This window comes from Geospiza fortis, unplaced genomic scaffold (genome assembly GCF_000277835.1).
Source record: "Geospiza fortis unplaced genomic scaffold, GeoFor_1.0 scaffold471, whole genome shotgun sequence".
NCBI classification, from domain to species: Eukaryota; Metazoa; Chordata; class Aves; order Passeriformes; family Thraupidae; genus Geospiza; species Geospiza fortis.
In genome coordinates this window covers 285,468-310,392 of record NW_005054443.1, presented here as the reverse complement: position 1 = coordinate 310,392, position 24,925 = coordinate 285,468, and the positions used below count along the sequence as shown (strand labels likewise).

Genomic DNA, 24,925 nt, shown 5'->3' with positions numbered 1-24,925 from the left:
CTAGACCGCATGTCTGCTACGGCAGCTCAGGGTCCCTCCCTGCGCGCGTGTGCATGTGCGTGCCTGCAAGCGGGAGAGCTTTGCCAGGACAGTTGAGTTTCCGGTGTTCCCTGTGGGCTCCTCTCATTCCTGAGTTTGGTTTGGAAGCTGCCAGGCCTCTGCGTTGTGCGGTTGGTGGGGCAGTGGTGGTGTCACCTGCACCAGTGCTGCCCTCCCAGAGGGTTCTGCTGGCCAGACCATGCCGTGGGGGTTTTTGTTTGCTTGTTTGCTCTTATACTCTGAAGCCTGAGTGGGCAAGTGGGGAAAAGACAATAAAAAGCTGTTTTCAAATTTACTGAATATTCTCACATTTTAAATATCTAAGTCTTTTCTTTAATGTAATTTCACATATGGCCTTTATATGTAATCTTCACATATGGCCACTACTAGTCCAGGTATTCTTTTCAGAGGAGAAATGTAAAATGTTTATATTTTCAGGACACTAAAAAGCCTCATATCCACAACATGGTACATAGACTGTGCAGGCAAATTCAACCTTATGTGACTTCACTGAAGTGCATATAATGCTTTCATAATTAATATGATTGCAGCTGCAAACATGAGCTGAATTTCATCTGACATCTGCTAGAAGACAGAGTCTTACCACAAACACTGCTCTAGGTTTTCAGGGGAATCTCATTAATATTTGAGACTGTTAAAATTATCTTCAAGGAAAAATTTTCTGTATTACACATCAGGACGATTCAGCCTTGGCTGTAAATAGAATAAATTTGAACGGAGTTGTAAAGTAATCAACAGATTTTCCCATGAGTCATTTGTCTAATTAGGACTATATGAAAAATTAACAATAAAATAGCAGCATGGGCATTAAAAGAATTCAAACAGTGCAACAACATAAAGTCTGTTGAGATGAGTCAGAAGTAAAAAGTGCTTTGAAGTGCTTCTTCCACTCATAGGCCTTGAGCACTGCAGAAAGTAAAACATAATCATAAAATTGTGACATTTTAAATGTTCAGTTTATTACTCAAAATGCATGTTAATATTCCTAGTTGCCATCTGTATTTAGAGGAGAAGATATAGTGCATATCAGTTGGATATGGATACCCGATTTTCAAAATGTGTGGTATATCTGCCACCTGAAAATTGCACCCTTGGAAACAGGGCTACTGGGACAGTCCTTATGGTGTTGCTTTTGAAAATGTGCACTGAAGTGGATGGGATGTGTGTGCCATTCCAGATGATAGGGCCTGAAAGAATATATACAGGCTAAATAGGAAGTAAAATTACAGAAATACAGAAAGGAACTATGGTTAGGGAAATTGCATTTTAAGCAGATAAAATGTGCTTCTTTCTGGAGAAAGTGTTGCAAGTTGTTTGCCCACAGTGAGTTTATGCAAAGCTTTGCTTGTGGCCCAGATTATGTCCTATGTGTAAAATTCTGGGATTACAAAATTCCAAAGCATTTGCTGTTGCTGTTCCGTCCTAGACTAGCTGCGACCTTGGTGAGAAGGTGCAACTGCTGCTCCATAAATAGAGATTCATGAATGTGGAGTGTAGCAATATTTATAAAAGGAAGATGTTTACTACTCCTTTGATAACAAAACACAAAATTTGAGAAGTGGATGTTTGCTCTGAGTTAGGAAAACCGTGCAAAGCCAGTGTGTCTATTCCTTCTCCTTAAACCCTTAATGAGGAGAAAATGGGATTTTAACCTAGTGTGTACCTCTCACCAATGTTCATAAAGCCTTCATTCATACAAGTGGGTAAGGTGTTGTTTTCCAATCTTTCTCATGCTGGCAGTCGGATCAAGAGGAGGACGGAGATCTAAAGGCACAGGTACAGAAACAAAAGGTCTAGATGTTGCTCAGGTATCAACGTTGGAGGTGTTCACCTCTTTCAGCATGTTACTGTCAGTTCTCTGTGAAGAAATGTGTAGAAACAGCATTTTGTATCCTTTCAATAATGTGTCCCTTACTTTTCCCTTTCTTTTTCACTTCTTTCAGAATAGTCTGATTAAGCGAATACAGGGTGAAAATGTGTATGTCAAACATAGTAATCTTATGTTAGAGGTTGGTATTGGTATATACCAGTGCATGTACGTACATGTGTGTTAGTTTTAGTGGTAAACTGTGGATCTGCACTATGATGCATGAACTGTGTACTCCCACCTGCTAATAGATTATTTTTTCTCTCAGATGATTATGATGACTCCTCTAACTTGTACTATCAATATCGATATATGCGTGTGCCTCTATGTGTGTGCCTCCACGCGCATATGTATGTTTGTTTGGAGCCTCTTTATCAGGTGCAAATTATAGTGATATGGATAGGCTCTTTAAGAGTGTATTTAGACTCACTTGTATGAGATATGCTATGCTGTTCTCTTTCAAAATGCCACATTTTCACAGAGTGTTGTGTTGGTGCTGTGCTCCCCGACTCCCTGAGCTGTTACTTCCCTCTATACTAACCGAGTTGTGTGTTTTGGCTCTTAAGTGTGGTTGGCTTAGGATGTATCACAAACTGCTCTATTCTTTTAAAACTGTCTAGGATCTAGATAAAACCCAGGAAGATCTGATGAAACATCAGACCAATATAAGCGAGTTGAAACGCAGCTTCTTGGAAACCTCCACAGAAACGACTGTGTCTAATGAGTGGGAGAAGAGGCTTTCCACATCTCCCGTTCGGCTTGCAGCAAGGCAGGAGGATGCTCCTATGATTGAACCACTAGTGCCTGAAGAGGTCAGCGTGAGCTGAAAGGCTTCATTATGTATTTGTCTATGCATTTTTACTTATAGCAGCTCTTACTAGATTAGAGGCCGTAGTTAGAGGCCAGTCCCTGCTTGCAGGCACTCCCTTTTCTCAGGACACAGGCAGCAAAGATGGAAGGAAGAGTAGATACCATAAAATATACATATATAAGTATATGTGTATGTAGAGAATTAAATTCCCTAGAAGCCGTGTGGCAGAACTGGGTCTGTCTGAGGGTGCAAAATACAGGCATTGTTACAGGTTCAGTGAGCTTGAGGAAGTCCAGCCATGTGTAAAGAAACCATGAAAGTGATGGAGAGGAAATTTAAACAATGGTGACTGGTTGGGAGAAGTGGTGTAGTGAGACAGGTGGGGGCTATGGTGCCAAGCTTGAAAAGAAAATACAGAGCAAAGGGCAGAACTCTCAGTCTCTGAAAACAGGGAAGTAATAATGATGATAATTAGACCTTGGCTGGTTCCATAAAGAACCTGGTGGTTGTTGCAGTCTGCTGGATATTGTCATTGAAGACCCAATGCAGATTGCTAAGGATCTGCATTTTCCTGCAGTAGGCGTGTGTGAAAAAAAAACTTGCTTACTGTGCAGTCTTGAAGTGCTTGTGAGAAACTTGCCAGTTTAAAAGCTGGTGTTTACTTGATCTGTAGGTACATAGGAACATGTAGGGGTAGCAAGGCAACTTTTGTGTTGCAATAGAATACGAAGTGCAGTGTCTTGGCTTAAGTCCAGTGGAGCAGAAAGAAATAAGCTTGTGTGGTCTGCCTGAAAGTTGGTTTTTTTTTATTCTATTATTAATGGATATCTGGTTTCTGTCTCACAGGAATTATCTTTATGGGTTCCTCTCAGTTTTAGCATTAGAAACCAATAAAAGGTCATGAGATTTTCTTCCTGTGCCCACAGTACTGATGTAATGTTGTAGGGAACTCAGTAAAAATTGTCTGGAAAGAGTAAATTGAAAGAGTATTCTGCTTTCTCACCTCAGAGGTTGGTGTTGCAGACCCATAACTCTGGGGAAGGGCATCCTTGGAGGCATGCAGGTAGCAAGTGTCAGCTTCTCCTCACAGAGAAAGGAATATTGCCAAGGAAAGGAGTCTCACCTCCTCCTCTCCCACATTATGGCCAGTGGCTAATGCTGGCACCAGATGTGCATTACTGTGGCATTCAGGTTGGATGCCACAATACATAAAAAAGTAGGCAGTGTGCTCAAAGCTTCACATTTGAGGGGAGCACAGAGGAGTTTTAGCGTTGCTCCTACTGCCATGTTCAGGACTAACGGGTTGCTTTGATTTTAGTTAAAAATAAAGTTTTATCCTTCTAAGAATTAAAATTGTAAGTACAATGAACAGGATGCATTTATCATAATAAAGATGTAAGGAACTGTTGGAAGGGGTGGCTAGCTGAACCTGAATCAGAGGATTGCAGGGGAAGCAAACTTAGCACCACCCTGTTTTTTTAATATCTTTATTACTTTAGGAATGTAATAAACAGTTTTAATAAAGCACACAAGCAGTATCAAAGTATTACACAGCTATGTGGGCTTTACCCTGAGGAAACACATCTGAATTTAACCATTCATTTGGAAAGGAAAAGGGCAAGAATTATACATGCATCTAAGTAATGCATCTATTTCACAGAACCTCATCCAAATTAAGGTATTTCTGTGTAAAATTAAGACCAGACTTGAGCTATCAGAGCATAACTCTGAGGTGACTTCTGCTTTAGATGGCACCTGGCCATTCCTTTGGTCCCAGTAAGTGAGATGGTTTCAGTTCACATGTCCTGATGAGAAGGGATTTTTTTCAGGAAAAAGCTGAAGCCATCCATAGGTCAAAATCAGCATCTTGATGGCTACTAAGAAGTGCAGAGGCAAGATGGTGTAGCGCCTTCTGCTAGTCAAAGAAGTTACACATTATCCACTTTACAAATATGTTCAGTACTGTTACCTGTAGCTCCTTATAATAAAACAAGCACAGAAGAGAAAAGATGTCTTTTCAAAATATGATCTTCAAGCACATGGCACCTGAGTGTTTGGTCAGTCTGACTTCAAGCCACTGGTCTCCGCTTGGTTTCTTAGAACAGATGGGGAAATAATTTGGTTTTCCTTAGTAATGAAAAATATAGTTTTAATGAAAAATATAGTTTTAAGTATCTTCCATGATACATCTACAGCCAGATAGCTGTAGAACATGAAAGCCATCATATTGACAAAGTCCTTGACAATGTTTAATCTGACCTGAATTGGATGAAACCAAAAATTTAGGAATAAAGGAGTTGTGCATCTGCTCGCAGTCAGGAAGTTGAACCATTTATCCCTTTCTAGTTTTGTATTTCTCTTTAAATTTCTATCTTTCCTCTTGAGTATATGTACCCTTTTATCCTGCCAGTCATAGGGCTTCCATTGGCATATCTATTGAGTATAATAGTTACTGAAGTCACTAGAAAGGGTTTGGCAAGAAACTCATTTTGCTCTGCAGGGGCTTATGGCCAAATGACAACAGTGGCCAGCTGAGAATGTGGGCTCAAAAGCCTTGGGAAATTGAGTCTTGCCTACATTTAACATTTTCCCAGTTGTCCAAGATAGAGAGATACTCTTACTATTCTCATAGCCCTGGGAAAGCTCTCATGGGATGAGTGAGGAGATTTTGGTGTCACACTACAGGATAATAGAAGAGCAGTTAGCTCCCTCTGTAGGAAAAGTGCTCCTAAAACTTCTAATACCAGCAGGGAAAAAGGGAGAGCTGAAATCACGGCTGGGCACACCTTCTGCCTGCTTCAGCAGAGAGGGCTGCAAACTCAGGGGAGAGCCTTGCCCAGAGTGAAGGTGCAGGGGCCTGTTCTGGGCTATTGGTGGAAGCTGTGTGAGCTGGCATCAGCCCCAGTTAAATGAATCACATAAAATGAAACAAACACACTGCATCCACACCTGGGTCTTACTCAGTTTAGCAGGTTTTGTGCTACACTTTTGCATACCATTTGTGTACTCATGTCTCCTCTTCATAGAGAGACACTGATTTCACTTCTCATTGGAAACCCTGTGCTGCAAAATTATTCTCTTTAGTTCTGTTTCCTAATTTTCCATGAGATTAATAATTTGTAGAGAAATATGAGCTACTGTGAAGTATAGTATATATACCCTCCATTTACTAAAATCATTTATTCCCCTGACATTAGACCAAAGAAGAAACAGAGAAATCAGAAAAACTCATAATTTTGCAGAAGGGAGGTACTACATTCCTTGAAATGCAGGTAAAAACAAACAATACTTCATTGAAATGCAGTCAGAAAGGATGGCAATGATTTATTATTTTATTATCTTTTTTTCCTTTCCAAGCCCTCCCTTTTCATATTTTTTTATTGTTATTATTTAATAAGTTCCAGGCAGAGATATAATCTGGAGACCAAATTCTGAGGAATGGGTCCTCTCCAGAGCTTATGGCTTCCTAATGGAGACTAATTTCTCTGCCAGTTAGAAATCTACTTGCACGGTGCAGTTTGGATGTTGTTTGCAGTTTGCATGCATTTCCAGCATAAACCTCACTGAGAACGTTACGGGGAATGAGGCACTTCTGTCACGAGAATGCGTTTCCTTTATATTGTCAGCTGAATTTAGATTATGCTGAGTGATGGTGAACTTTATATTTTTATTGGTTTTTCTATTAGCCAAGTGTGATAGAGAAGAAGCTGCAGGAAGGAGAATCTGCTGGCACTTTGGTTACTTCTCATCAAATCATTATCCAGAAAAGTATTCCATCATCCCTAGAGGTTATTTTTAACTCATTTGATTTTAAACTACATCATTTGCTTAGTTAAATACAGAAGTTACAGTCTTAAAGTCAAATAACTTGATGCTGATTGCATAGTCAAAGCAAATCACATAGCACATTTGCATCAGGAGGAAAAAAGATGCTGCAATTAAGTTTCATTCAGAATTTTTAGTAGTATGCTTAGTTTATACAGTTTGCTGTGTTGTGCTTCTCCATTTAAACAATCCTGAAGGGTGTTGATGTTCTAATGAAAACAAGGAAATTCAGTGCAGGCTACATACGGAAGAGTACTATTCTAAAACATCATTAACAGTGTGTTTGTAACAACTAGGGTACAGTTGAATGGGCTTATTTGCCCTGTTTTTGTAATTTGGTTTTGACTGTAGCTTTGTTAACCACTGCAATACGTGATTTTTAACCCTAAGTTGATTCCAATCACCACTATAATTATGTTCTGACATGCTATTTTGCTTCAAGCAAATACAGAAATAGTGTGGCAAAAGTAATATTTTTGGGTCCGTGTTATATGGACCTCTGAAGATAGAGAATATGCAAAGACATCATATTTTGCCTAAGGTGATTCTGTTTATTTGCTTGATAACTGCTCTAAGAGGTACAATGCTAGAAGTTAATATATGCTTTGAGAAGAAGCAACGTGATTTCTTAAAAGTCTTCATAATTTAGTTCTCGTGAAGTACAGATAAACCTGCAGATATTCTAATTTAGCTTTTATATCTCAAATATAGGGCACTGAGGATTGGGTTATTATAGACAAAATACCCTCTGAGGTAGTTGATGGTGAATCGGAAAAAAATCTGGCATACAAAGTAGTGACTGTGAGCAGTAAAACTGCCTTTCCACCTGAGATATTAAAATCCAGTACCATTCTAATGCAGAGCTTTGAGGACTTGGAAAGTGAAATACAATCCAATGAGGAGAATAAGCAGAAAATGTTCACCCTAGGAAAGTCCTATGATACCGTATCTGGGAAAATTGTAACCATGACAAGTAAAGCTAAAGAGGGCGAGAAAGCGGTACAGCCTTCAGGAGAAACTTTGCAAAAACTGGAAAGGGAAGTTCAAGAATCTGTGAAAATCGTTCCAATAGTGGCCAAGTATGAAGTCCTCAAGCCTGTCACTGATGAGAAAGCCAGGCGGGGATCTGATGTGCAGAGCACAAGAAGAAAGCTGTCTGACTCTCTGACACCCATAAAGGAAGCAGAATCTCAGTTGCAAAGTCCTGAAGAGGAGAATTTGAAAAAGACACTAAGGATGGACCAGGATTTGCAGTTACTTGGTACACTGGAAAGCGTACAGCTTGGCAAAGCAGAAAAGCATCCTGGCGGAGAAGCTGTAAAAGCAGGGGCATTTGCCCGGACAGATAAGAGCCTGTCTGAGTGGAGATATTCCAGAGAACAGCCATTTACCATTGCTACTGCTCACTATGTTACTGAGTCGTCTGCATCAAGAGTAGTGGTAACAAGTGGCTTTGACTTCACGCCACGATTTAAAGATAAAAGCATGACTTCTTTTAGGCAATCCCTTCACACCACCCTAGCTTTTGGTTCTCTTGCTGCCTGGCTTTATGTTGACAGCAGCCAACCTGGCTTATTTTTTTTCTCTCATACTTTGAATCCGTCTCACAGTCTGAAGCAGACATTATATAAGGCTTTCAACCTTTCTGGTTTATGTACTGAAATTCAGTATTGCTGCTGTGGCTTGTTAATAAAAGGAAAAAAAAAAGGTTTGCTTGAACCAGCAAAACGCCAATGCTAACAACTATGCTTTGTAACTATTGCTTACTACAGCCATTATGAATTCGCTCTGATTTATTTTCCCATTCTTTTCCTGTTTCCAACCTCTCCGTGCCCCTGCAACCTTCTCTCCTTTTCCTTCTTCTCTGCCTCTGGTTTTGGCAATTAATATGAATGTGCATATGAGTCTCTCTTTTATCTGTGTATGACTCTACATTTCTTTGTCTATTTAGACTAAACAGTCCACCAGTGAAAAAACCTTGGATGGTTCAGATATCTTCACTTTAATAGAGTCTGCCAGAAAACCAACTGAGTTCATAGGAGGGGTTACTTCTACTTCCCATACCTGGGCTCAGGTGGCTGCTTGATTCCCTCCATCGATGTCATAACCATGCACCAATTACTTTTGCTTTTCTCTTATTTTGTGGTTTTTTGCACAATACGGAACTGTACAACTAATGCATGTATTCATGTGTGTTTTCTTTTCATTCAATGGACCACAACAGAAGCTTCAACAAAAAGGAGGAAAAAAAAGGCTACAACCAACTTTTCTTTTATTTCATTTTATTTTGGTCATTTTGTGGGGTGCTGTATTTTGCCTTTGTAAAACTCACACAATACCAATGAGAACACCGAGATCAAAATTTCTCTTCACTTTTAAAAATTTTGCTTCTTGCTTTGTTTTCCAATTCCACTATACTGATAACATCCTGACAAAAATCCATGCAGTGTGGGAGAAATAACTTGGCAAAATATAATGCCCATTTTTTTTAAATTTATGTTCACAGTACATTAAGCTTGGGTGCTACTGCAAAAAAGTGTTGTCTGCTTCTGATGCTGAGGGTTTTTTTCCTCCTTTCCTGCAGAGAATAGACACGACGACGTCTCAGGAGATAACTTCCAGTGACATGAAGCAAGCAGTTCAGCCGGATCAGGATACAGTGCAGAAGGTTGTACAGGAGACTGTAGTTGTCAAGGAGAGACATGGGATGGAGGTGCATGCAGGCGGGGATCCTGCTAAAGTGGCCGGACTTACGCTGGATGCCCAGGCTGAGGCAGTGTCGGCGGTGGCTGCCGGCGTGAAAGGGAAGGAGGGCTCTGCTGGGACTGAGGGGGCCAAGGAGGAAAAAAGAGAGGCTGGGAAAGCCCTAACCAAACAGGAAGGAGTCGCTGCCGCTGCTTCGTGTGAGCAGGCGGAGGAGCACAGAACAACAGTCCAACTTTCAGAGTCTTTGGAAAGAAAACCTCATTTTGAGGTAACTTGTTGTTAAATTGGTCATGTCTGTGCTGAATTGTGAATGTAGGCAATAGTAGGCTAAGTTAATTCCTGTCATTGAAAGTAAAGTGTGCCCAGCTTGTATGATTGTACTTTTACAGAGAGCAGGTTTTTTCTCCTCTTATTTCCTCCTTGCATGTCACCTGCAAGGCTTGCTGCTCGTTTCCATCATTAGCAAAATGCCATGCATGTTTTACTTGTAACTGCTTTTCATGCTACAGAAAAATACCAAATTTCATGGCATTTTATTCAACAGATAACAAGATCAGCTGGCATTCTGTTTGGGAAAGTCCATCGAGGTTGGCAAAGTTCACGTGTCCCCAAAGACAGGAAACAGATTGTTTTTTCCATGCTTGATGCAATTATGAATGAGTGTACTGTGTCTTAAACAGACCAGGTTCCTTATTTTAGCCCCGTTAGTAGAATTTCAAGAGCTGTTTTGTGCAGGGTTTCTCCCCAGAGATAAAAAGACTAAGCCTGGACAGAATTCATTCTCTTGTCATTCTAAGAAAATGCAGAATCACAGATTCTCAGAACAGTTCAGGCTGCAAGGACCCTCTGGAGGTCATCTACTCCAGTCCTCTGATCAGACAGGAACATCCAGAGTGAGTTGCTGCTCAAGAACATGTCCAGAGAGCTTCTTCTGAGTATCTTCAAGGAAGAACATTCCACAGTGTTGGGAATGAACACTTGGGCAACCTGTGACAGTGTTCAGTCACTCTTACAGTGAAAAAGTGTTCCCTGATGTTCTCAGGGAACCTCCTGTTTTTCAAGTTGTGACCATTGCCTCTAGTAGCATTTAGAGAATTTTGGACTTTGTTTTCGTAAAATCCAGGGAAGTGCTAAATATTGCCAGCATTATATACGTGACTGTACCACAGTAATTAAGAGAATTTTATCTTTTTTTTTTTATGCAGATCATTTTTTAGCTCTTCTTTCTTTGCCCCAAACAAAAAAAAAATTGTTCTGAGAAATCCATAACCTCTGCTAAATGTTCCAATTCCTTCTTTTTTTGTTCATGCAGTCACCAGTTGTGAAGACTGAGACTATAAGTTTCAGCAGTGTTCCCGCTGGTGGGGAAACCCTTGAAATTTCAACAAAGGAAGTGCCAGTAGTCCATACAGAAACAAAAACCATTACATATGAGTCTTCTCAGGTAAGAAATTCTGCAAAAGGTCTAATTTAATGTGCCTTTGAGAAACCCATTTCTTTACCCATCTTTAAGTGTATGTTTTAGTGTAAACTTTTCTAAGTTGTCCAAGTATTAAATATTAGTATGAGGAGGATGTACATGAGAATAACTTACCTGAGGGTCACTCTCTCATCCTGGTGTAGGGCCTTTCCAGAACATTGATGAAACTGCAGATTTAAAAGTGTCATCTTCTTATCTGTGCTTCCAGAGGGGAAGGACAGCCTTCAGATACACAGAGAAATACTCACACATGGTTGCCCTAATAGCAGTTTTTCTATACCATAAGATACTCACTTTATGAAGAATGGTAGAAATAGGGAAGTTTAACAGTCCAGTTCTTGATTTCCTGTGCTCAGGATCATTTCTTTGGTAACTGCTTTTCTCTTCTGGTTTCTAGGTGGATTGTGGTGCTGACTCTGAACCAGGTGTATTGATGAGTGCACAAACGATCACATCTGAAACCACCAGCACTACAACTACTACACATATCACCAAAGTGAGTCCTCAGAAAACAGGGAGCTCCTTTTTCACCAGGGTGTATGCTATCTTAGCTTTGGCTCTATGATTTATTTCAGAAAGGGAACACGTTCTGTTATTCTCTTGACAAAATGACTTGACATGAATCCTAAACCCTTAAGGTATGTCTATGCAAACACAAAACCTTGTTGTACAGAAACATTGTATTTAGCTGCAAATGCAACCTGGAACTGGAAAGAGTATAACCACATTGGCATCATATGATAGCCTGGAAGGAATAACTTGTCTGAACATGAGGCTCCATTGACATGACTATGCCTTTCAGCCCTGAGATTAGCACTGCACAGTGTTGAAAGCACATAGTGAATCCATATCCTGTAGCCATAACAGGACATTCAGTCAGCTCCAACACCTTGTCTGTGTTTCTGGGTGGTACCCTGAGGAACTTGCCCACAGCCAGACCAAAAGCTCATCTGCACAGACAAACCATGCTGTGTCTTCCAGATTCTAAGGTAGCATTTAAATAACAGTTCCTCCCTAAATAGGAACTCTCTAAGTGCTGTGACAGCTCCCCTACCAGTATTCACTGAGAACAGGATTTCATCTTTCTGCAGTGAAGTTCCCCCATTAGGAGATGAACCATACAAAGGCCATTCCACCCCATAAGCCATTCTGAAGCAAGCAGTTGGACTTATATAGGTCTGAATATGGGGCTGTCTCTATTCCCATTCTGTTTTTCATGGGAAAAGTTTGCCGTTTTTAACATACAAGCATCTCTCTTGATGCATGTGCACATTAACTCAAATTATAAAATTACCTTTGTTGGAAGGACATCTGGAGGTCATTAGTCCATTCAGAGCATTCAAGCTTGCAGTCCAGGTTGTCCCCTCTTTGAGCTGTTTTGGTCCATCATGAGAGGGTTCCTGCACTGATCATTCTGGGGATGAGTGGCAGCACTCTAAAGTGAGTTACTGACATGCATTTTTGTCCCTCCCATCTAGACTGTGAAAGGAGGCATCTCAGAGACGAGAATTGAAAAACGGATAGTCATCACAGGAGATGCAGATATCGATCATGATCAGGTAAAATCTACAAACTGCTAAAAAGGCTACCCTGAAGACTGAAAAAGAGAACATTTCTAAACATTGCTTTGAGAGATATCCATACTGGCATGCCTTATATTAAACTGGAATAGTAGTTAAATCAGTGATGGTATATTTCATACTTTAATCATTTTCCTCATTTGTAAATTGTGTAATATGTCATGAATCTCTCCACCTTGCTATTGATCATGCATGTTCCACCTCCTTTTTGTTTTTGCCCTTCTGTGGTTTCCTTGGGATAGGCGCTGGCTCAGGCAATTAAAGAAGCCAAAGAGCAGCACCCTGACATGTCAGTGACCAAAGTAGTGGTACATAAAGAGACAGAAATCACACCAGAAGATGGGGAGGATTGACCACAGGTAAGAGGACCAGATGATTTTCCTAGGCATTTACTGGGCTGGCATGTTGCAGATGTTGTTTTCCTACCATATTTCACCTTTAACTCTTCACTTTCTCTCACTGGCATTTTCAAGTTGCTGGTTATCAGTTCTGATATTTGAAAGTAAACCATTTAGCTCTAGACATCTGCCTTCATTAAACAGTGCCAGCTGGAGAAAGAGAAACTACTCATTTGCTTTCGTTGGCTCTCTGAAAAGTCTTCATTGTCCATGCTTTGTTTATAGTCTAATTTTCTACTTCTGAAGTCATAAAAAATCTGTTGTCCGCTTTTGTGTCATTTAAGAACAAAAACAATTTGTTCTTAAAGGTGTGCATTTTTGTTTAAAAATGCCAAGGGAAAAAACCTACAGCTGCTTTTTAAATGTCTTGTGCAGATATGTTGAAAGTTATGCTTCAATTCCCAACTTGCAAAGATGTGGTCCAACTTGCTTTTAAACGCAGTGAATTAGTTTGTCAGTATTTGGGTGTCTTGGCTTTCCTGTACTTGAAAGAACATTTAATGTTTTAAAGCAGCATTGTTTATCAGGATGAGATGATAATGCAGCTTTCCTTGCGTCTAGCTTTTCCTCAGCAAAGGCATGCTCTCCAATAGTGGCTGGCTAAACAGACGTCTCAATATTCCTATATTTATTCTGTGTGCAGAAACATGTCATGCATACTAACCTGCTATGCCAAAGCTCTTAATGCCAGCACCATTGCACAAATTGCTTTGAATGCTGTATGCAGAAGGGGAAGAAAAAGCTGCTTGTCAGATTTGTTGAATCGATAGCAGCATTTTATTCTTAAAACAATATGTATTCCCTAGCACTTGGTGTAAGTAACAGAGTATAATGCACAGCACCTTTTGAAGCTCTTTGGCTCTCTTGCTTTTGGATATACAGATCCTAAAGAAAACTGAATTTCAGTGTCAGTTATTTATTTGGAAGATGGAACCAGTCACTAAGGAGTGAGTAGCTGTGATTCTTGTGGTATTCTGCTAATTGTTTCAGAGACAGCTCAATGTGGCTTGCTTAAAAGTCTATTGATGTCACTAATTCTTTCTATTGGCGTCAGTGGACTTTGGATTTGGTCCAAGTTGCTTATAGTGGGATATGCCATTTTCAAACAGCTTTTCTTGTATGAACAAATTGACAAAATCTCTTTTGCAAGAGAGTAGTTGCTTTGAATAATTAACTCAGTTCTCTTTTCTGCAGGAATAACCTAGAATGCATATGAATCCAGACATACATACCAGTAGGAATACGAGAACCTATACGGAGTCTCAGTTCCAACCTGACTGACTTGTATCTGTCTATGGAAAATTTCAGTACAGAAGAATTGATCTTGACCGTTAATAAAGAAACTGGCAGAGATACCTTCCCATAGAAAGCAATCTGAATCAGCAGCAGTTAAACAATATTGCATGAAGCAACAATAAAATTACAGAAAAGCAGCATTTTTAATTTTCTTAAAATGTCTAAGTTTTCAGCTTTACCTGCACGTTCATAAATAATATAAACAGTGATCTCATGTAACACATAAACAGTTCATGCCTTTCACAGTTTCTGAAAGTCTAAACAAATTAAAATTTGTTAGGTGGCAAGCCTTTTGTTTACGGATATTGTAAATGAAGATTACCCCGAAAATGCTAGAAGCTGTATAGGTACTGTGTATAATGTTTTACCACACATTAGATGTGCCAATAACAGAGTTTATTCAGTAAACAACTTGAATCTTATATTTGTTTCATCTGGTTTTATTATTGCCCGATAAACGATGATGAATCTTTACTCTTATCAAAACATATAAATGCTTACAAAGTGTGCTTTGTATACCTGACTGAATACCTTATGAGGTAGTAATGATTTTAGTATATTAACTTTAATGATTTTTGTCAGCATTGTTCAGAGTCAGCTTCCAGTCACCCTTCACAGATCCTAACCTTGTAAATTATATGTAGTTATTTTGGAGGAAAAAACAATCTGTATTTTACTTAGTTTGCAGCTTTAGAAAATTATTAATCTGAAATAACTGTGATGGTTTTCTATTGATTTCCCTTTTGTTCTCAGAGGAAAAAAAAATCTGTTTGAGAATCTGGTCAGCATTTACTATCTAGTTCTGAGTCAAGCCTTAACCTGTACAGAACGTCCACTGAAAACTCGCTAGTGTCCAGCTCTAATACCCACGGAAGGGATAGCATCCATTACACTGTCAGCTGCATCACAACACATGGTGAATGTATGTTTCTGCATAGTGAAATAAAAGTGGTAAATGCATCTGAAATTGTATTGTTCTGTGTCTAAAAGCACCTAGTGGTCTTTAGTATTCAAAACATCAAAATGTTATGTTTGTAAGACACCACAGGTTTCACTCATGTGCACAGTAGATGTGTTTTGTCTTCAGTGGCTGACACTGCACTGTGCAGGCAGTGGGAGTTAGTGGAGAATCCAAAGGGATGACAGTGTTCACCTTTGGGCATATGATGTTTGCAAAGGAAAAGGACTGTTTGGTTCCTTCTGTTTTCTCTGGTTGTGTAACATTTCACTGAAGCTAAATGAGGAATTTTGTTGTTGCTTAGAAAGTAAAGGCCAGTAACGCTTGATCCAGATCCGCTCTCTTTTTGTACTTTGGCTCTGAAACATGGATAAAAGTCTCTTTAAAGCAGTATTACTTATTGGTTCCTTTCTTTTTTTTTTTGCTCCTTTGCCACATCTCACTGACACTCCCCTGGTAGTTTAAGAGAAATTTGTAAGGATTGGTTCACCCTTCAATCTATATTTCCTTGCAGGATTGAAAGGCAATGGGTACAAGCAGACTTTTCAGGACATAAAGGGCCAAATTGCCCTTCGTTGTTTACACGGGGCTCCCTCCCATTGAAGTCAATGGATTTGCCTTCAGTGGAGAGCAGGATTTGACCCAGTGACTTGTTAATAAATGTTTATTTTCATAATTTAGAAAGAAAAATAGTATATATAGAGAGAATAACCTGTAGATAATAATTAAAAGTAATATCCCGAGGCTTTTAAAGCTTTGCCCTTAGTCTCCAAAACATCTTCCTTCCACCAGCCATTCTTCATGCCTTTAAATCTGGAGCGCTAACGATGTAACCCCTCCCTGCCCCACCGTCATTGTTACCTCTCGCCTAATGACCGAGCAAAGCTGACGGTCTGTTTTGATCTTTGATGGCCCTCTCCTCCTCCTCCTCCCACCCCAAGACCATCTCTGTTCCCATCCCCCTGAGTGACAGGAGGCTCAGCTCTCTGGTGCTGCTGGTGCCCAGCTGGGGTCAGGGCTGGAGGAGGTCCTCACCCTGTCTTGGCCGGTGGCACACCAGGTCCTCGCTACTGCATCAGGAGTTCAAAAATAGTCTCTGAAGCCATACCGATCCTCCTTCAGGTGCCCCTCATGTTGTCAGCTAGGAAACAGCATTGTATTACCTCAGAGAGACACGAGGCCATCACGCAGCCTTCTCTCCAGAGTTAGCATTGTATTTTAGCATGGCTTGAGGAGATTGTACTCTGGTGATCCTGCACAGTATGTATGCTGTCTAAAGATATTGCATTGTAGGTAGTCTCCTTGGAAAGGACACTCACCACTACGATACCGCCTAAGCGCATATAAGCTATGAGGAGATGAGAGTGGACAGGCAAGGACATCTCAGTGCCACTGTTGGTAGTAGACCCTTGTTTGGGGCATGGTTCCTGGAAGTTATAGCTTTGGTTTTTGTTAGAAACTGTTTCTTGGGTTGTCTGCCTAATGCTGTGCCACGTGAAATAAAGAGCACCTGCCTGTTTCTACCAACCATCTTTTGTCTCCGTCTCTTCTCATTTGTTGTTGGTCTTTGTCTGGCTTCTCAACATAAACCAGCCTGGAAAACAAACCATCAGTGTGTTACTTGTGGGCAGCATTGCCAACACAGACACCAGCACTGGAGGCAGCCTTACTTGCTACAACTGGAATCCCAGCTTCAATCCCGAGAGAACTGACTACTCTGAGCCATTGTGGTAAGGGCTTTGCACACCAGGCAAGAATGGGCATAGCCAGTGACCACAGCAATAGTGACCATTACACATACAGAAAGAGTGAATACATCACCCTGACATTTTTTAAGGCTGCTTGGATTTCCTTAAAATTTATGCCCCTGAAGTTTTTTAAGGCTGTCTCATCACAAATGGCAAGTAATGGTGTTTCTGTGCTCAAGCAAATATAAAAACATTTGATGAGCTTCTAAATCCATATACTAGATCAAAGCAAGGGTTTAACAGCTTAGCCTTATTTCTTCCCAAAGAAGATTTAGGCAGTTGGTAAGATGATGTGCTTCATCTGTACAACAATTTGTATCTGCAAAAATGATAGCTCCTGATAAATAGTTCTTCATGGCATATAAATTGGACATTGAGTTGAGGCTTCAGTTTGGCAATCACACTGGTAAGTCTTGCTGCAGGTTTTCCTTACACCAGAAGAGTTCTGTCAGTTCAGATCAGAAAACCCATTTACAAGTTTCACCTTTACATCTTCACAGGAATTGAGAACGAGATAAAGAAATACATTGCCCTTTTTTATACCAGAGCAATAATGGTCGAGATTCTTCAGAACTAGGAATCAAATCATTTTTTTTAATAATGTTTCCCACTGAAGGTTGGTGACATGCCTGAGGCAATGCTGAGATCTCCTGCAGTCCTATATAGATCCCAAGGTACAGTGGTGGTTTGAAGTACTGTGGATGGACTATGGGTGGACAAGTGGATGCCTTTGAGAAACACTAACTCAATTTCTTATGTTATTTTTAAAGAAAGAAAAATAAGCACTTTTCTTAAATCTATAGATTCTAAAGGCTATATCAATCTTACACTGCCAATAGTGGGTTTCTGTGCCTTTTGTCACTAACGTTATGCCGCATCAGCAAAGTCTGCCCATGGCTGCTCCAGTGCTTGACAATACCAGCCTTCCTAATTAAAATTCAGTCATACTTAAAATTACTATTAGTATTTATACATCTTGTAGTTCCATCTCAAGGATTTACATATAGATAAAAAATGGGGCATATTGTTACTAGTTTTTCTATAAAAATATTTTCCATACATTTCTGTGTTCACTAACTGTAACCAGATTATTTCATTACCTTAGAATAATGTTAGCCCCTGTTTAGAGTGTACATTAATCTGGTTTATGCCTTTTGTTTCCACCTCCACCCTTTTTTCTGACTCCTATTCAACGTCATTGTTGCTCCTCAGCTGGAACTAATGGTTCCTGTAAGGGCTCCTGGAGCAGAATTTCAAAAATCCTTGTTTAAAGGGAAACCAGTGTTCTCAAATTACACAAAAAAAGTCAGTCAACTTTCTTCCATTATCTCATGTTCCCAAATTCAGCTATAACCTCCATAAATCAGTGACCTCACCCTTGCAGCTGAAATGACCATCACTCACTGTAAGTACAATTAATGGCCTGTCTTTGAGCATGACCACAGTGACATAAAAGGGAAAAGAAAAATGAGAAAGAGTTCTGACACTGGAAATTGTTTTCCTTTTTAAATACATTAGATTTTATCTCTACCAGCTCTCCTTCCTCTAGTACAGAACTTAAATTACAAACTTTTTATTCTTGGGTGGGGTGGGGTTTTTTTTGTCCAGAGTTGGCTAGGCATTTCTTTTCCATTTTCTAAAAGTATCTTTGCTGTCTGCTGTGGTGAGGTGTATCATGACTCTTAACTTCTGAGCATAACCAAAGCTTGGGCAATGTCAACTAATAGGAGCTGCAAAAAAGCAGATCCCAGAACGTGTGCAGCTGTCAAGCTGCCTGAATTACAGCCCAGAGGGTGTGTTTGCACACAAGCCTTGCCTTACAGTGCACAGGTAAAGTACTGGCCAGGTGTTATTGGGTGGAAAATCCTGGGTGGCTACAGTGTAAAAGATACACGATTAGACAAAGCATATTAAAGGGCTTAGGGAAGGGTGTATCATAAATTGTACAAAAATGCAAAGAAACAAAGCAATATATCTGAGTATACAAAGTAAATAATTAAGAACTTTCAAAGCCTTTTCCAGTATTAGCTGGAAAAATCCAGCTAATACAATGTTTCCTTAAATCAAGGGTGTTTCTAGCCCAGACGTCCTTTCTCAGTGGATTTAGGAGGCTATTTCTCAGACATCCTGGTTTTCTGGCCAAACAGTTGATGCATTTGGCATATGAAGGCTTCTAAAGGCATTTATATTCCTGCACTCCAATCTCCAATCAATATACAACTTAGATAGATGTGAATGATTTTATATAGCCACAGAGGTGGTGACAATTTAACCACTCATCTTTAGAGCTCCTAAATCCTAAGCTACTGGACTAACAGACCCACACATTTTCACAGAACATTATTTGTTCTAAGAATATTTTGATGAAGTCATCCTTGAGTATCCATTAAACAATATATTTTTGTTGTTTCTTTCTTTCTATTTAAAAGGCCATCTGGTGATTGACATGGAACAATTTTTTTTCCTGCAATCAGATGAGATGTCAGTACAGGTACTTTTTGACATATTCTACAAAAAGGGAACAACAAACCACTGCAACATGTGGCCTGATATCACACAAATAAAAGACTGACTTGAATACTTGCGTGATATGGTTCTTGTAATGAGGACACATCTGCTTACTCTGGGAAGACAGCCTGCAATAGTTATCCCACCACTTCCCAGTTATTTTAAACTCTTTTTGTCCCTTCTTGCTTACTTTCATATTTTCCAACTTAACCCACCTGTGTTTGATCTGTCAGGCTTCTCTCTGCATCTTTTCTTCTTCCAACTTTTCTCCCAGCTTTTAAGCAAACTGAATCTGATGCTTCTCTTTCTATTAATTTTGCTGTTGCTTCTTATCACACCTATCAACCTTCTTTAAAGTCTTGCTAATTGTCTGTCCTGCAGTCTTCCCAACCCATCCATAACCACTTCAACTCCTACAACACTGATACATCCAATCCTTAAGTGCATATTTCTTTGCTTTCATAGCTCTCTACAAATTTCAGTCTTGGTTCATTCTTCTCATCCCTGATATCTTTCCTATGAGTGATTTTATCAAGCACCACTCTCTGATATTTTTTTATAACCACTTTCTCCCTCTTCAACCTTCATCTGATCTCTTTCAACATTTGCTCATTTTCCCTCACATTGACACTTGGACCTTTCATGTTTTCTGGTCCATTAGCTTTGATGAGTTGTCATCTGCTTTCAGACCTTTCAAACCCCATCCCTACTTTCTCTATTCCTCTTTCTGACCTGTCACTGAAAAGCATGCATGATGGAAACGCTGTAGTTTGCCTTCAGTACAGTAAACATTCTTTTCTCTAACAATATTAAACTACACTCCTCTATTTAAATAAATTCCACCTCCCAGTAAGGCAATCTGTGTGCTGCCTATTGCTTCTACTTCTTTCTGCATGGGCTCCTGCCCATACCTTCCAAGGAGAGCATAATTAACACGCAGAATTAACAAGCAGGATGACTATTACGAGCCTATCTACTTCCTCTTCACTTTCAACCTGCCCTTTTCACAGCCATAGAAGTATTTTGTCTACTTCAACTCCTGACAGCCTCAACACATCCTCATGATTGCATCTCAAGGGATCTTTCTCCTCACAGTGTGTCATGTGTGTTACCACAATTTTATTTCCTAAATTTTTAGTTCCTCACATGGTCTGCTTTGGCCCCCCCAACTCTCAATATTACATCTAGGGTCATGTTGTCAATATTATCTAGAACTGCTCTGTCCCACTCTGGAGGCCAGCCTGTTCTCCCCCACAAGAGATAGCACAGCAGCTCTTCTCACAGGCTCAGGCTCAGGCTCAGGCTCAGGCTCAGAACCAGTGCCTTTCTGTTGTCCCCCATGACTTGCCCTCTCTGTAGACACATTCCACACTTCTCTGTCTCAATCCTGTCCTCCTCTGTGCTCACTTAAGTCCTTCTGACTCTCTATCCAGTCTTTTAGCAAAGGACCTCCTTGTTTCACTCCACTTTTCTGTGGAGATCTTTGGAGCTCATGGCATGCATCCAGTCTTCCTTTACACTGCCTTGCTGTGATCTTGCCCAGGAATGTGGATTCAGCCAGGCCATATTTCTGTCTAACTAATTGAAAGGGTTAGTATTGCTTCTCTTCAAGCAATTTATGTATATTTACAGCTGCAGCACTGTTTAGTAGAAACAGCTCTGTCATGTCTGTTACCACATTAGAACTTCTGTGTGAAGGCAAAATGGACCTCCCCCCAGGAAATGTGATATTTGTTAGTGTATGAGAATAAAGAGGTAACATCATTGCTATATTGATAAATAAACTGCTCTGGAATAAACTGCCACTTTTATTTCCACTGATAAAAATGCCCATGACCAAAGGGGCGTCTTCACTGGGGCCCAGCATTGTAGTCTGAACTGGAGCTGGATTCTACCAGATCTGCTCAGAGCAAGGGCTGAGGAATGGGGCTGTTTCCTCCCATTCTGGTACACATGACCCTTCATAAACCTTAGGAATGCAGTGAAATGTTCTGATCCACACAAGCCAGGCTGCTGTGACACAGGCTGAGCAAGTCAGGTATCAGCTCACTGACTATGTGTCGGCGCATTTGCACTGTAATGATGCATCAACACCAGTCATGCTACTAAGCTCTCCTTAGTGCATTTAATGCTGCAGGAGGAAGATGGCATAGCAGAAGAAAGGCAGGCAAAGCACAGGCTCTGCCATAGCCTTGTGGGTGACAGAAACCTTGGCTGGCACCCTGCATGTTCCATCTGTGTCATGAAGTACATAAATCACCCCAGCAATTAAAGCTAATGGATGTTGAGACAACAGTACGCCCAACTGGCTACCTACCGAAATTTTATCATTATATGTCCTTGTTTTTCCAGAAATATTTGTACAATGTGGGAAGCTGATTCCAGTTTCTCCAGTGAAGTATGTTAATCTCCTATTGACAGTTAAGCCTGCAGTGCCAAGGAAGCCATCTTGGCAGGCCAAACCCCAGTGCTCTAGTGGTTTGGAATGGGTTGTTGTGGTTTTTTGGGGTTTTTTTGTCAAAAGAAAACTAATTTGGCCAAAACTAAAAACCTGCTTTCACAGTGATGTGAAAAGATCCCACCAACAGCCTTTTCAAAATTCCATTAAAAGCATCAGGATTGTTGACGTGTTATGGTGGCAAAATCAATTCCTTCAGTATGTATGATGGAACTTATTTTTGAGCCGGGGGAAGATGATGTGACTAAAGACAAGGTAATTGGTAATAGTTCAGGATCAAGAAAGCTGCATCTTATGCCCAAGTTTCAGTAAAAATCTTTGCTATCATGTCAAACTCTATAATGTGTCTACAGCTCTAATTTTGTACTTCTTTAAGGCAAAAACAACGGTGGCAAAGGGGAAGAAAAATCTTGTGGCTACTCAGAACAATCATGTGGAAGAAAGAAAACCTACAGGTATGTGCAAGTAAAATAGGGGAGTAGTGTTGCAGCAGATGGTGATTCAGAACAACCAATAGCTATATGGGTTTTGTAAAACTCTTGAGGTTTTTGTTCAGGAAAGTGAGGTAAGGCAGACAGTGCTAATGCACAACTTCTGTAAAGGTTACACAACCGATTTGTTTAAGTGATGCTTGGTAAAAAATTAATCAAACAAAATGTACCACAGGCGTAACAAAAAGTTCAGATATACAAGACAACATATCTCTTCTGTTAGCATGTATCCTGTAAAATGTACTCTCAGTCATAATTTACTAGCATTGCTGTGTCCAAAAGGAGTAAAAATAATGATAGACTAATATCCATCCACCACCTGAAACAGGTATATTTCACCTTTACATGCTATTAGTTGAAGACCTTGATGAAGAGAGATAAGAACTGAAAAGGCCATCCCTATAACATTGTTAAATTCCACAGCATGTCCTCAGCTTTATATAATACTAAACTGTATCTCTAATCATGTCTTTAGATACCAACAGCTGCATTGTTATTTGATGATATTTTTAATGTGTGCCAGGGAATAACTAGGGAATAGAGTCTATATCCAATGCCTGCACAGTTGCTGTGCTGATGGCTCAGCCATGAGCAAAAATTTCAAGGGATTTCATTATGCAGAAATATTTGCATTTGTATTTTCCCCCTCATAAAGAGGCATGAAACTATAAATTGTGTGAACAAGATTGAAGTATTTCAACACTAAACCAGTAATACCTCTGCACCTACATGAAACTATGCAAAGCAGCTATTGCTGAGACTCCCAAGTGATCTGATTTCAGCTGTACATAATTTGATAATGATGTTCACCTGAAATTATCTGCTTGGTCAAAGTAGCCTTGTGTGCTCAGCTACTCTGGCAAATAGATTTGTTATAAGTCAATTAGTAAAGCTTTTGTCAAAATTGATGCACGCTGTGTTGGCACCAACAATTAAAACTCACCCACCTCTTGCACTGTTTTGCTGGTGAAGAGAGAAATAATGATCTTTTAGGACAACAGTAGTATCTAAGACCTGCTAATATAGATGTCTCTGCATCCATTTCTCTCCCAGAGGAAGAAAAAATAAGTGAAGACAGCAGAATTTCCCTCTTGATTCTCTTGGGAATACACTGATGGATAGAAGTCATAATCCCATGCAGGCTTTTCTTCTGACAGGGCAAGCCATTGTCCTCAGAAGATGTGGTATTTGAGAGTACTGAGAGCACAGGATCTGATGGTGCCTTTTGGATCTAGTGATGCCTTTTCTAGCAGGTTTTCAGCAGTCTCCTGGCCAGTCTTTCCTGCCCAGTTACGCTGTAACTAATCTAGAACTGCACAGGGGAAAAACCTGCCTCTCCTGGTTCTGCTTCCTGTATCCCTCCCAGGTGTTCTGCAGTGTTTCTCACTGTTATGAATTACGGACCCCTTGGCTCTCATCCTTCTTCTAACAAAGTTTTCAGCTTTATCTCGGTCATTTTCTCTGGGATGAAATCACAGCCACACTTCCTGTTGAGCTTTATTTTCATCTTCCTGGTAGAAAAACAGCAACGCAAGTCGCAAGACCTGAAGATGTGACCTTACCAAGTCTTTTGTATTCAACCTACAAATACAATATCCCTACTACCTTGATGACAGAAATTTTCATAGGCATCCATATCCATGTAAGGGGGCAGAGAAACTTCCCTCATGCCAACTCACTTGTCAGCCAATACCTGCAGCCTGCTCAGAGCCTGCTATGATGGCAGTCAGGGCTAGGATCTTTCCACCTTATCAACACCCATGTACTGGGCCCCAGTCCCTTTTCTGGATATGACTGAGTAATCTTTTTGCTAGCAGAACAGAAAAACATGGAATATCTGCCTAAAAAGAAGTTGAAGCCTATAAAATATAACATCCTCCTCTACTATTTTCTATTTTTATTTTTATCAAATGATAGCTGCAATATGTCTATATATATTTTCCTACAATTATTCCTTACAAATTCATAGTTCTTTATACCCTGCTGCTGTGGCTGATGAGCAGAAGCTTACAAATGCAGCGTGTGTTAGTATTATTGCCATCAGAAAACAATTTTCAGTCTGTGTTCATTATATCCCATTGCAAATATTAAGGTATAATTAATCTCATGGCTGGTGCAGAATAAGTTGAATATTTTCTTTAATATCCTTAATAGGAACTTTTAGACTGAACTCAGTCATTTGGTGTGTAGAAACAGGCATACCTCTCAAATTCACATGAAGTTGACTTCAACAGTAAGAAGAATGTGCCTAGCTCCAGCACAGCCAAGGTGAAAAGAAGGTCAGTACCTTTCCTCAGACAGTTTGTATTTTTGCTTCACTGGGAAAGACATACCTATCCACTTCACAACAGTGATCTGCTGTCATTCAGAGAAAGCTTCCTCCGCATGTCCATTTTGTGTGTTATGCTGGCCATCAGCATGGCTTGTCAAGACCTTGCTTTTGCAGATGATAGGGCAACCAAAACATTGACAGCAATTCCTTTACTTCTCCTTTCTCTTTATGTTTGAAATAAAATTATCAGGTAGTTCTCAGATCAGCCTCAGCAAATGACAGAGAAACCTGTCATTTTGATTTGATATTATTTTCTGTATCTTTGTTCCAATGCAAGTACAAGTGAGTTAAGCATGGCAGTGGCAGTGGGAAGGCACCGCTTCCAACATATGAGAGGAAATCTCGCTGGGAGACTTTGTCTGAAGACATGGAAATGTGTAATGTGAGAATTAAAGTATGCAAATTCC

General features: G+C 40.1%; 1 protein-coding gene across 15 annotated transcripts in view; it reads left to right on the top strand.

Moving 5' to 3' along the window:
• Positions 1-14,990, top strand: part of EPB41L3 (erythrocyte membrane protein band 4.1 like 3) — a 94,544-nt gene extending 79,554 nt beyond the window's left edge. For 3 of the 15 annotated variants that reach the window (XM_031062260.1, XM_031062265.1, XM_031062258.1), the window contains 9 exons: positions 1,801-1,836; positions 2,548-2,739; positions 8,515-8,637; positions 9,148-9,537; positions 10,582-10,713; positions 11,147-11,245; positions 12,228-12,308; positions 12,572-12,688; positions 13,922-14,990. In XM_031062260.1, coding sequence (XP_030918120.1) covers positions 1,801-1,836; positions 2,548-2,739; positions 8,515-8,637; positions 9,148-9,537; positions 10,582-10,713; positions 11,147-11,245; positions 12,228-12,308; positions 12,572-12,682 — 1,164 coding nt within the window. In that variant the 3' untranslated portion in view covers positions 12,683-12,688; positions 13,922-14,990. Of the gene's footprint in view, positions 1-1,800; positions 1,837-2,003; positions 2,070-2,547; positions 2,740-5,935; positions 6,011-8,514; positions 8,638-9,147; positions 9,538-10,581; positions 10,714-11,146; positions 11,246-12,227; positions 12,309-12,571; positions 12,689-13,921 lie in introns of all 15 variants that reach the window. The other 12 variants (XM_031062252.1, XM_031062251.1, XM_031062262.1 and 9 more) reach the window with 11 other exon arrangements.
• Positions 14,991-24,925: the final 9,935 nt, after the last annotated feature.